At 52.7% G+C, this 12,387-nt stretch overlaps 1 protein-coding gene across 1 annotated transcript; it reads right to left on the bottom strand.

The window, feature by feature from the left end:
* Positions 1 to 1,522: 1,522 nt before the first annotated feature.
* LOC144246674 (nucleolar pre-ribosomal-associated protein 1-like) lies at positions 1,523 to 7,470 on the bottom strand. Its single transcript, XM_085584747.1, has 4 exons — positions 7,287 to 7,470; positions 3,781 to 3,951; positions 2,531 to 2,833; positions 1,523 to 2,096 (listed from the first exon to the last, which is right to left on the bottom strand). Exons 2-3 carry the CDS (start codon positions 3,938 to 3,940, stop codon positions 2,622 to 2,624), a joined length of 372 nt encoding a protein of 123 aa, XP_085440873.1. The 5' UTR covers positions 3,941 to 3,951; positions 7,287 to 7,470; the 3' UTR covers positions 1,523 to 2,096; positions 2,531 to 2,621.
* Between the last annotated feature and the right edge of the window lie 4,917 nt (positions 7,471 to 12,387).

A 12,387-nucleotide genomic window follows, 5' to 3' on the forward strand; every position in this document is an offset into this window, starting at 1 on the left:
AAACTACTGCCCATCCACAGTCAGAGTTTCCTACATTCCTGGGTACAAATGAGTGGTCGAGAGAGGGCTTCTTTCCAAATGAGGTTAGCCATAGCTTCCTATTCTTTACCAATAGCTGTGAAAACGAAACACTTGCCCGGTTTTAGTATTCTACACACACCCCTCCCAGGGAATTTTGGGGCAGCTTTGGGTCCCTCTGCGGGACGGCACCCAGCGTGACCCCCTCCCCTCATTCGCCACCCACCCGCTCCTCCACCGCAGTGTGTGTCCCTCTCCTAGCGACCTTGGGGTGCCCCAAATGCCATCAGAGGCCCGAGGCTTCAGCCCCTAACCCTGACCCCCGAAGAAGGCACAGGACGAGTCCAACTGCCCCGGACAGCAGCCCAGCACTCCCTTCCAGCCCTTCCCACGCCTCCATCCCCCCAGAAAGGGACTCCGCCGCAACAAGGAAGGGGGGGCAGCCCCCAGAAGGCTCGAAGCTCCTGCCCCGCCTCGCTGTCGCGGGCCAGGGGCAGAAAGAGGGAGCGGCAGAGGCGGCGGGGACGCGGCACGGCCGGCACGGCACGGAGCGGGGGCCGCTCGCAGCGCGATGCCGGCGGAGCCGCAGGTCCGGCAGCGCCGGGGCGGGGTCCGAGCGGCGCGGGGGATCCGCCGAGAGCTCCGGCCCCGTGCGGGGACTCCCGCAAGGCCCGGGGGGCGCCGGGCTCCGGCCCTCGGGGCTTTATTCTCCGGCGCCCCGAGCCCCGCGGCTGCGGGGGAAAGAAGCGAAGGGGCGACGGGAAGAGAGGAGGGAGAGCGGGGCATGCGAAAGGGCGGGGAGGGAGGTCGGGCTGCGGAGGAAAGCGGGCGGGGAAGGGAAAGGCCGGCAGGGCAGCAAGAGGGACGGGGCACAGAGGAGGGAGAGAGGGGGAATGGAACGGAGCAGCGGGGCAGGGACAGGACAGGAAGGAGCCGGGTTTGGGGGGGACATGGAAACGGGGAAAGAGAGGTAACTGAATACGGGCAGGAGCATGGAGCGGGAGAGAGAGGGACAGGAGGGGATCCTCCCGGCGCCCCGGCCCCGCCCTGGCGCCCCGCCCGGCCCGGGCTGCTGCGCTCGGCAGAGCTCGGCTCCGTTCGGCTGGACTCGGCTCCTCGGCCAGCTTCGGCTACTTTCGGCCACGCTCGGCTATTTCCGGCCGCATTCGCCTCCATTCGCCTCTTCGGCAAAGCTCGGCTCGCCTCGGCTGAACTCGGCAAAGCTCGGCTCCGCTCGCCTCCTCGGCCCCTTTCGGCCGCTTTCGCCCACGCTCGCCTAGTCCCGCCCGCACCCGCCTCCATTCGCCCATTCCCACACCTCGGCTCCCTCCGCCCGGCCCCGGCTCCCTCCGGCTCACACATTTCCTCAGGGCACCTCAGCACAGGGCACACAAACTGCAGCCCCTAAAGGCTTGCAGCTCTTTCAACACACACACTCGTAACTCAGCTCTGGGGACAGAGCTGATGGCTCCTCTAGGACAAGAATAGTTACACGTAAAAGCAATTCCCTTATTTTGCATCTCCTTTTTATTTAACCCCCCCCCCCGAAATCCCATCCCTACCACAAGGAATGTGAAGTTCTGGTTCCCCTACCCCCCCCCCCCCGTACGCTATTTGTACAAAGGCCCTGGGGCAGCACACAGCTGGGATTCCACGGAATAAAGCCTGGCTTCAATAATCAGAACAAATGACATTTTTTTACAAATTAGGTGCAACTGCATGTTGTATGGTGCTGCGTACCCACGGAGCCGAGTCAAGGAAAAAGAGCTACAGCACTGGAACCTAAGTTTTAGCAGCCTAGTCATCTGTAACTTGTGCCATAAAGTAAACCAAGGATAACTACAGTATTATCTGCTGAAGTTCTCTACTGTGGATTTCGGGTACAGCAGCACGTGCTTTACTCCCAACAAAAGCTGCTCAGGTGGGGGGAGCCGGGAAGCCAAGTCTCTCCACTTTGTCTGAACACCATCTTCCAGGAAGGTACTGCTTCTTCTCTCCCAGGCTCCCTTCAGCAAAGTGGCAAATTCAGAATCCGGTGCCACAGGAGGCCCTTGGCTTAAGTCCTTGTGGTTTTCAAACTGTTTAAAAAGCCAAACAAAAAGCATAAGAGAAAAAGAGTGATGAGTATGAAACAAAAATCTCTTCAGCCACCTTTGTTTTGAGATGAGCTCTGAACTGAAGCTCTGGGAGCACAGGCGTGCAGTCCTGCTAGAACAGAGCTGCCCAGCAGTGTCCCCAGGGGCATCTGGAGTGTTCACACTGCTGAGCTGAGAAAAACTCACCAAACCCAGCCCAGGGGCCTGTGATCCTCCACCCACCCGGGGGAACTCCGGGCGCTGTAAACAGAGGCCACAGCGCACACCAGGCTCTGCTGTGCCTGCTGAGGAGTCTCTGTATGAGCCCTGAGGCCTGGTATCGCCTCCCAAACACCACAGAGACCTCTTGTGTCATCAGAGAAAAGCCCTGGAGCAAACGTGTGTCCCCAGCACGATCAACAAGGATGCAGAATTACCTCCTCAATAAAAATGCTGTTACTGATGGAAATGTAACCTCTGTCGACAGCGAGGATTTTATAGGAATACTGGCTCAAGAATTCAGTGACTTCAGGGATTCCATACCACAGGTTCCTGGGACTGCTTGGGCATCCAGAGCCTATAGTATCGGTTAAACTGGTAGAGCTGAGGATACTTAGCAGCTTTCAGGGACTCGGGATCTTTGTCACAGAGCTGGAACGTCACGCAGGGAGCAATGGGTTCTCTCGGAGAGTGCAGGAGGCCAGTGAAAACAGCAACAAAGTCCTCCACGACATCTGCTCCTAGAAAAGCCAAATAAATTAAACTATTGACATGAGCACGGACACTGGGGCAACCTTCCTTACTTTGGGCCTTGCCAGCAGCCCACAGAGCCTCATGCAGAAAAGAACTGAACGAGATCAAAAAGTGTTCCTAGTGACCTAGACACATGCTCCTGGCCGCTGAGGTACCTGAAAAACCCTCCAGACATCATCAGCTCTTGCTGAAGCAAATAATCCACATTCACTTGTTGTGCCAAAAACACGCCCGGCCCTTAACAGGGAGAGACCCTGCCAGGCACCGCCTCAGAGAAGAACCGAGCTGTACTGGGGGGACACACCCAGCCAACGTGTACAAGTTTAAACAGAATTTTCTCTCAGAACTGGGACTTTCAGCACACCCCAGGTGCTACTCGACTGCCACAGACACACAGAGGGCTTCGTGAGGTGCTCTGGGATTGGCCAGTCCTGCTCCAAGCCCTGCTGATGCCCCTGTGGTTTTAAGGATGTCCTCAAGGAGGTGGTAGAACCTCGCCATATTTGCCCCTGGAGCTTAATTTCTGAGGTTTTCTTTGGGAAACGCATCCACTTCCTACTTAACAATGCAGTCCCCTCTCCTGCTCTCGGGAAGAGCTGCCCACAGGCACGGGAAACACCTCTCCTCTCCTCTGCCCTTAAAACACTGTGTTACTGAGGCCAACTACTTCCAGGCCAAGACTGTCCATGCAGGGACAGTGTCCCTTCTCTTTAGGGTCAGGGAAAAAGGGCAGAAGCACCTACAGAGCTTCAATGCCCCTCTTGAGCACAAAGCACCATGAATCTGCACCTCCTGCTGCTTGCAGGGAAGGTAATAAATTGCCTCAAGGTAAAAAATGATAAATGGTAAAAAATTATTGCAAGAGGGTAGAAATTATTCCACTTTCACTCCACTGCTAGAAATTACACATAAAACATAAAAAAAACCCCTGTACCTGTTCTGTTTTCAGACTGAAGCAACAGCATATTCCTGGCTCCTAACGCAGCAGGGACAACAGCACTGAAGGGAACTGTTTGGATAATCATGTCTTCATTTAAAGAGAAGCCAATTCCTTCATCTAAGCCATCACTGCCCTCCATCAGAACAGCCAGCATATCCACGACATCTAATAAGTGAAGGAAAAAATGTAATCAGAGGATCCAGACTAACTGGGAAAACAACAGAGGTAGAATGCAACATTCCAGGAACACAAGGTATCTTTCTAGTTCCCCCCCAAAAAAAACCCAAAACAAAACAAAACCGAAGATAAAACCAAACAAACAAACAAAAAAAAACCCTTAAATTAGTAACAACAAGATAATTATTTCTACCTCAATAAACCTATAATGCCTCGAACCATTCCAGGGAGGGCGGCAGGAGGGGCGGGCAGAGCCAGGGCCCCGCTCCGCCGCCCCGGCGGCATTTTCCGGCACGCGGCCGCTCCCGGCGTCTGGAGAGGGGCGCGGGGCCGGGAAAGGCGGCGCAGCCCTGCTCCGATGCCGCTCGGCCGCGGCCCGGGAGCGCTGCGACCGCGCCTCCGCCGCCCGCCGGCACCGGCCCCGGCCGCCCTCGGCCCGCGGGGCCGCCTCCAGCCCACCCCTCACTCACAGACACCGCCCCGCTCGCCGCTCGCCCCTCGCTCCCGCCCCTCCCGCCGCTTCGGCCGGGCTCCGGCTGGGGGGCTGCAGTACCGCCCTGTGCCCACAAGGCGGCAGCACTTGTCCAGAGGGTCCGCGACACGATGGCGGCCCGTGGGGACCTTGACGGAGAAAGGCGTTTTTGCCCATGCCTGTCGGCTCCCGCCAAAAACCCGCACGCTCGCGGTGCTGCTGACCCCACAGCCCGTGTGCACGGCACCCGAACCGCCGCGGAAAATCCCGTCGGGGGGCGCCGGCCGTGCGGGTAATTCAGGCAGTGTAAAAAACAGACACGGGTCCTCGAATTTCAACGTCCTCGTTTTCGCGCCCTCTCGAGAAGGTCAAGCGAGGCCGCGCCACGCCACTCCCAAGATGGCGGCCGCGGGCTGCAGTACCGCTCTCTGCCCACACGGCGGCAGCACCGCGCCGTCCCCGCCGGCACGGCCTCGGCAGCGAACGCCCCAAAGCGTCCGCGCGGGAAAGAACGGAACAAAAAGCCTGCCTCCGACCCGACAGGAACCGAAAGAAAAAAGCTTTCCTCTTAAACTGCATTGCAACAGGGTTTGTTTTTATATTTTTCAGATTTATACTCACAGTCGGATTTGTAATGGATACTGATGGAAAACTGTATTTTTATAATTTCTTACATTTATTCCTATTCTATTTTTTTATACATATCTTATTAGATTGCTTACATATTTCTATAGTTAGATTTAGATTTCTAAAAGGTTTATATTGCTTAAAATAAAACCCTGCCTCTATCCAAGTAAAAATCTTTTAAAAAACCCCCTTTATTTAAACTCCATTTAAATGTATCTCTATTTTTCGCATTTATATTCAAATTTATATTTTAAATGTAGATTGATGTATGATGCTATTTATAGTCTATCTCTTCCTAATACTAATTTTAATTTCTATTTTATATTTTTATATATACACCTGTATACATTGATTATATATTTCCATATTTAGAATGATATCAAACTAAAATGTATATTCATCTCTTTTCCATTAAAACCCTGCCTCCAACCAAATAAAAACAAAAAAAGCCCTTTCTTTAAACGATTTTCGAATATTTTTTTTTATCATTATAGTCACACTTGAACTTCTACTTTATATAGATGTATTTATAAATATATTTTATATATATATATAATAAGTTAGCGAGATAGATAAATTATTTTTTAAATTCTATTTCGTACACACTGCTAATATTTATATTTACTTACCTTTGAATTTTCATATAGATCTTAACGTATTTAGGATATATTTCTATACAAAGACTTCTAATTTTATTTCTATTCATAATTTTAATAATAAAACCCCTACCTAATACCAAATAGAAAATAAAAATCCCCGTTATTCTAAATTATATTTAAATATTTCTATACTTCTATTTTTGATTTTTACAAGTACTTATCTATTCTATCACAACATAGTGAGGTACTATATTTCAATATATAGTATTTATGACATGAAATGCGTTGTAATAAGACACATACAGTAAAATATGCATTAGGTACTGTATTGATTCCTATTGTTTTGTAATATTCATATATCCACATGTATTAATTATACATTTCTATATGGACATTTATGTTTATAATCGATATTTATATGCATATAAACATATAAAATACTCCATATCAAACAAGGTTATACCTAATAGTAATGGACAGCATTATTTATGTTACATGTTTCATTTATATGTTTTCCATTTACATTTAAAATTGAAGTTTTATATTCCCATTATCATGTTTATGCATGTGTTCTATTTCATTAGAATTATAGTTAAAACTTTGCAGTTATAATCTAATTCCTAAAAATAAAATGCCAAAACAAACAGCATCAAATTCCCACCAATACCGTCCAAAAAATTCAGAAAGGCTCCACCAGCCAACCAACTACCAGCAAAAAAACCCGCACTACACTCCTTTCATTAGCAGCTCTTATCACGTCACAAAAACGAAACAAACATTTAAAAAAACCCTATAGAAACCCACACAGCAAATCACAAAAACCACTATAAAGGAAAAAAAAAAAAAAAAGCCAACTAACTTACCATACTTCAAACCATACAAGAGACTCCCAACGATCCTAAAAAAAATAGTAACCAAAATTCTACCACTACACTAACTCATAAAGAGAACCCAATGCTCTATAAAATTAACTAAAAAAAACCCACCAAATAATTACAGATATAAAAATAAGGGAACCACGAAGAAACAAAAAATTCACCCCCCAGATAAAATAAACACCTAAAGAGATCCACAATGGAAATGCCCATGTTCACAAAAATAAAACCAATAAAAAACAACAACCAAACACATCAAACGACAAAAAAATACATATTAACAACAACAAAATAAGTTCCTAACTCAAGAAACAAAAATCGCCTCAAAACAAAAAAACCACCTAGAAATAAACACGTCGCCAAAAGAGAAATGTAACTACAAACAATATCTCCCAAGTTCTCTGCAACAATGAAACATACACGGCAATCAAATAAGCCAAATGAATGAAACCCCTATAATATAATAAATAAGAATGCATTCATCAATATTAAAGAAAACCTCACCGATTAACTCCAGGGCACTCCCTCAAGCCCACCAAAAAAACCACTACGCACTCGCGCTAATAAAAGCCTCCACAACCGAATTGAAAAACGACCCTCTACTCCATGCTACGACCCATAAAAACCAGTGTAAACCTTTAGAAACGCAACCTTAAAAAACATAAGAACCGATCAAAAAGAAATCAAACAACAACACTCAACCCAAAAAAAAACCTTGTCACGAGCACCCGAAGCAAGAACCGTAACAACCAAGAAGTGCCCGGGGCCCTTCTCCTACAGCGACGCCGATCAAAAGCCACCGATCCCAGGAGCTCCTCAGGAGCGCCTCAAAAGCAGCGCAGCGAGGGAGGCTGGAAGATGCGGAGCCGCGCTCCCGGCCCCGGGCGCAGCGCGGCTCCGGCAGGAAAGCGGCTCCTCCGGCAGGCAGAGGCGGCGCCGCGCCGGCAGACCCCCGCCCGCTGCCCCCGGCCCGGCGGGGCCGGCACCGGGCCCGGGGGGCCCCGGCGGCGCCCGAGCCCCGCGCCCGGAGCGGACGGAGCGGCGGCACCGGCCGGCGCCGGCCCCGCCCGCCGGCCCGGCCAAAGCTCCGCACGGCTCGCACCGGCGCGGCTCCGGCGGGCCCGCGGCAGCCCAGCCGCGCCCAGCTCCCCTTCCGCCCCGGCCAGCCCCGGCACTGCCGCCAGGGCTCCGCGCCGCACCCTTCGCTGCCGGGCCGGGGGCAGAAGAAGCGCCCCGAATGCAGCGGCACAGCGCGATCCCCGCCCTGCCAGCGCTGCCACGGCTGCAGCTCCCTTCCTCTGAAGGCCCGACACTGACGCCATGCTCCGGCGCTCACCTCACCCCAACAAGGGCACAGAAATGTAGGCTACCCTTCAACTGCGTCCCCTAGAAGAGAAGAAAAGAAGCGGCTTGCCTCAAATGATGGCAAAAGGGGGCTTCTTACCTCAATCCAAACCCCTTAAAAGGCGGGACCACAGGACTGCCCCCTCCAATTCAACCTCAGGATGACGAAATTTCAAGGGAAAGGAGAAAAGTCCCGGCTAAAAAAGCGCACCAGCTCACCTGCTCGGCTGCTGCTTCTCGGCACAAAGGTTTGTCCCTCGGCTCCTCCTTTGAGCAATGCTCCACGTATCCAGGTGATCCCCCGGACCCTGTCCGAAGCACCCACCGTCCTTCCAGGAGATAGCCCCGGGAGCCCCCTATAAACTCCTCTCCTCCAGCAGCTTCATGCAAAACCGATGGGAGGAAAACCCCCTAAATCAGCCCCCGGAGGAGCCGCCCCCTCCTCATCATCCTCTCAGCTCACACCTGGGGCTGCTCTGAGCCCCCATCATCCTAACAGCTCACACCTGCCGCTGTTGCCACTCTCCAACAGCGTCTCTCCCTCTCCAGCACACAGCGCACTTCTCACAGACACAGATCCAACAGAAATCTGCTACGGGTGTCAGCTTTTCTTAATCCATCTGGTTACACGATTAAAACACATACATGCATTGATGGTCATTGAGAGAAAGCTTTCCCCTGGAGAAAATAGTCACTTTGGTAGCACACTTTGATATATCTGTGGAAAAGCAGAATCAGCACCAACTCCTAAGACCCCTGCTGAGGAACCCAGCCCTCCTTGGGACACCCAAAGCAGCAGACCTCGAAAAAGGAGGGGAAAAATGAAGCTTGGAGTGGAAAAAGAGGATAGAAGTACAGAAGCCTTTAAAAATGCCTGCATGGAGCAATAGTGGGAACCAGTCACATTTCTTCTTTCCTTGCTTTCTGTGATGACATAAATAGAAAGTAAGAACACGTTAAACAAAAGGCAGAGCTAGGATTTTACAGGTCTTTATTTTGGCAGGCTGGAATGACAAACGCCTCTTCCGGGGCTGCGACACGTTTTGAGGAATGGCAGAGAACGGAGGCAAAAGGTGCCGGGGAGCCCTTTCTGTTCCATTTAGCCCCTGCAGCTGCTCCGCTGGTTTCAGGGCACTCGCTTGGTTCGTTCCTAGAGAAAAAGGCTAGGGCATGATTTTCAAAACTACTGCCCATCCACAGTCAGAGTTTCCTACATTCCTGGGTACAAATGAGTGGATCGAGAGAGGGCTTCTTTTCAAATTAGTTTAGCCATAGCTTCCTATTCTTTACCAATACCTGTGAAAAAGAAACACTTGCCAGGTTTTAGTATTCTACACACACCCCTCCCTGGGAATTTTGGGGTAGCTTTGGGTCCCTCTGCGGGACGGCACCCAGCGTGACCCCCCCTCTCATATGCCACCCACCCGCTCCCCCACCGCAGTGTGCGTCCCTCTCCTAGCGACCTTGGGGTGCCCCAAATGACATCAGAGGCCCGAGTCTTCAGCCCCTAACCCTGACTCCCGAAGAAGGCACAGGACGAGTCCAACTGCCCCGGACAGCAGCCCAGCACTCCCTTCCAGCCCTTCCCACACGTCCATCCCCCCAGAAAGGGACTCCGCCGCAACAAGGAAGGGGGGGCAGCCCCCAGAAGGCTCGAAGCTCCTGCCCCGCCTCGCTGTCGCGGGCCAGGGGCAGAAAGAGGGAGCGGCAGAGGCGGCGGGGACGCGGCACGGCCGGCACGGCACGGAGCGGGGGCCGCTCGCAGCGCGATGCCGGCGGAGCCGCAGGTCCGGCAGCGCCGGGGCGGGGTCCGAGCGGCGCGGGGGATCCGCCGAGAGCCTCCGGCCCCGTGCGGGGACTCCCGCAAGGCCCGGGGGGCGCCGGGCTCCGGCCCTCGGGGCTTTATTCTCCGGCGCCCCGAGCCCCGCGGCTGCGGGGGAAAGAAGCGAAGGGGCGACGGGAAGAGAGGAGGGAGAGCGGGGCATGCGAAAGGTCGGGGAGGGAGGACGGGCTGCGGAGGAAAGCGGGCGGGGAAGGGAAAGGCCGGCAGGGGAGGAAGAGGGACGGTGAACAGAGGAGGGAGAGAGGGGGAATGGAACGGAGGAGCAGGGCAGGGACAGGACAGGAAGGAGCCGAGTTTGGGGGGGGGACACGGAAACGGGGGAAAGAGAGGTAACTGAGGGGAATACGGGGAGGAGGATGGAGCGGTAGAGAGAGGGACAGGAGGGGATCCTCCCAGCGCCCCGGCTCCGCCCCGGCGCCCCGCCCTGCCCGGGCTGCTGCGCTCGGCCGAGCTCGGCTCGGTTCGGCTGGACTCGGCTCCTCGGCCAGCTTCGGCTACTTTGGGCCACGCTCGGCTATTTCCGGCCGCATTCGGCTCGATTAGCCTCTTCGGCAAAGCTCGGCTCGCCTCGGCTGTACTCGGAGCCGCTCGGCTACGCTCGGCTCCTCGGCCAGCTTCGGTTACTTTCGGCCACGCTCGGCTATTTCCGACCGCATTCGGCCCCACTCGCCTCTTCGGCGCAGCTCGGCTCCACTCGCCTCCACGGGCCCTCCCGGCCACTTTCGGCCACGCTCGGCTATTCCCGCCCGCACCCGCCTCCATTCGCCCACTCCCACAGCTCGGCTCCCTCCGGCTCACACATTTCCTCAGGGCACCTCATTCCAGGGCACACAAATTGCAGCCCCTAAAGGCTTGCGGCTCTTTCAACACACACTTGTAACTCAACTCTCGGGACAGAGCTGATGGCTCCTTTAGGACAAGAATAGTTACATCTAAAAGCAATTCCCTCATTTTGCATCTCCTTTTCATTTAACCCCCCCCAAAATCCCATACATATCACAAGGAATGTGCAGTTCTGGTTTCCCCACCCTCCGTATACTATTTGTACAAAGGACCTGGCCACAGCACACACAACTGAATAAAGCCCAGCTTCAATAATCAGAACAACTGACATTTGTTTACAAATTAGGTGCAGTTTTGTATGGTGCTGCGTACCCTCGGAGGCGAGTCGAGGAAAAAGAGCTACAGCACTGGAACCTAAGTTTTAGCAGCTGAGTCATTTGTAACTTGTGCCATAAAGTAAACCAAGCATCACTACAGTATTATCTGCTGAAGTTCTCCACTGTAGGTTTAAGGTACAGCAGCACGTGCTTTACTCCCAACAAAAGCTGCTCAGGTGGGGGGAGCCGGGAAGCCAAGTCTCTCCACTTTGTCTGAACACCATCTTCCAGGAAGGTACTGCTTCCTCTCTCCCAGGCTCCCTTCAGCAAAGTAGCAAATACAGAATCCGGTGCCACAGAAGGCTCTTGGCCTGACCTCCTTGTGGTTTTCAAACTGTTTAAAGCGAAACAAAAAGCGTAAGAGAAAAACAGTGATGAGTATGAAACAAAAGTCTCTTCAGCCACCTTTGGTTTGAGATGAGCTCTGAACTGAAGCTCTGGGAGCACAGGCGTGCAGTCCTGCTAGAACAGAGCTGTCCAGTAGTGTCCCCAGGGGTATCTGGAGTGTTCACACTGCTGAACTGAGAAAAACTCACCAAACCCAGCCCAGGGGCCTGTGATCCTCCACCCACCCGGGGGAACTCCGGGCACTGTAAACAGAGGCCACAGCGCACACCAGGCTCTGCTGTGCCTGCTGAGGAGTCTCTGTATGAGCCCTGAGGCCTGGTATCGCCTCCCAAACACCACAGAGACCTCTTGTGTCATCAGAGAAAAGCCCTGGAGCAAACGTGTGTCCCCAGCACGATCAACAAGGATGCAGAATTACCTCCTCAATAAAAACGCTGTTCCTGATGGAAATGTAACCTCTGTCAACTGTGAGGATTTTATAGGAATACTGGCTCAAGAATTCAGTGACTTCAGGTATTCCATACCACAGGTTCCTGGGACTACTTGGGCATCCAGAGTCTATAGTATCGGTTAAACTGGTAGAGCTGAGGATACTTAGCAGCTTTGTCACAGAGCTGGAACGTCAAGCAGGGAGAAAGGGGCTCTCTCGGAGAGTGCAGGAGGCCAGTGAAAACAGCAACAAAGTCCTCCACGACATCTGCTCCTAGAAAAGCCAAATAAATTAAACTATTGACATGAGCACGGACACTGGGGCAACCTTCCTTACTTTGGGCCTTGCCAGCAGCCCACAGAGCCTCACGCAGAAAAGAACTGAACGAGATCAAAAAGTGTTCGCAGTGACCTAGACACGTGCTCCTGACTGCAGAGGTACCTGAAAAACCCTCCAGACATCATCAGCTCCTGCTGAAGCAAACAATCCACCTTCGCTGTCTTGTGCCAAAAACACGCCCGTCTCTTTACAGGGAGACACCCTGCCAGGCACCGCCTCAGAGAAGAACCGAGCTGTACTGGGGGGATACACCCAGCCAACGTGTACAAGTTAAACAGAATTTTCTGTCAGAACTGGGACTTTCAGCACCCCCCAGGTGCTACTCGACTGCCACATACACAGAGAGGGCTTCGTGAGGTGCTCTGCGGTTGGCCAGTCCTGTTCCAA

This window comes from Lonchura striata, chromosome 7 (genome assembly GCF_050655825.1).
Source record: "Lonchura striata isolate lonStrDom1 chromosome 7, ASM5065582v1, whole genome shotgun sequence".
In the NCBI taxonomy this organism is placed as follows: domain Eukaryota; kingdom Metazoa; phylum Chordata; class Aves; order Passeriformes; family Estrildidae; genus Lonchura; species Lonchura striata.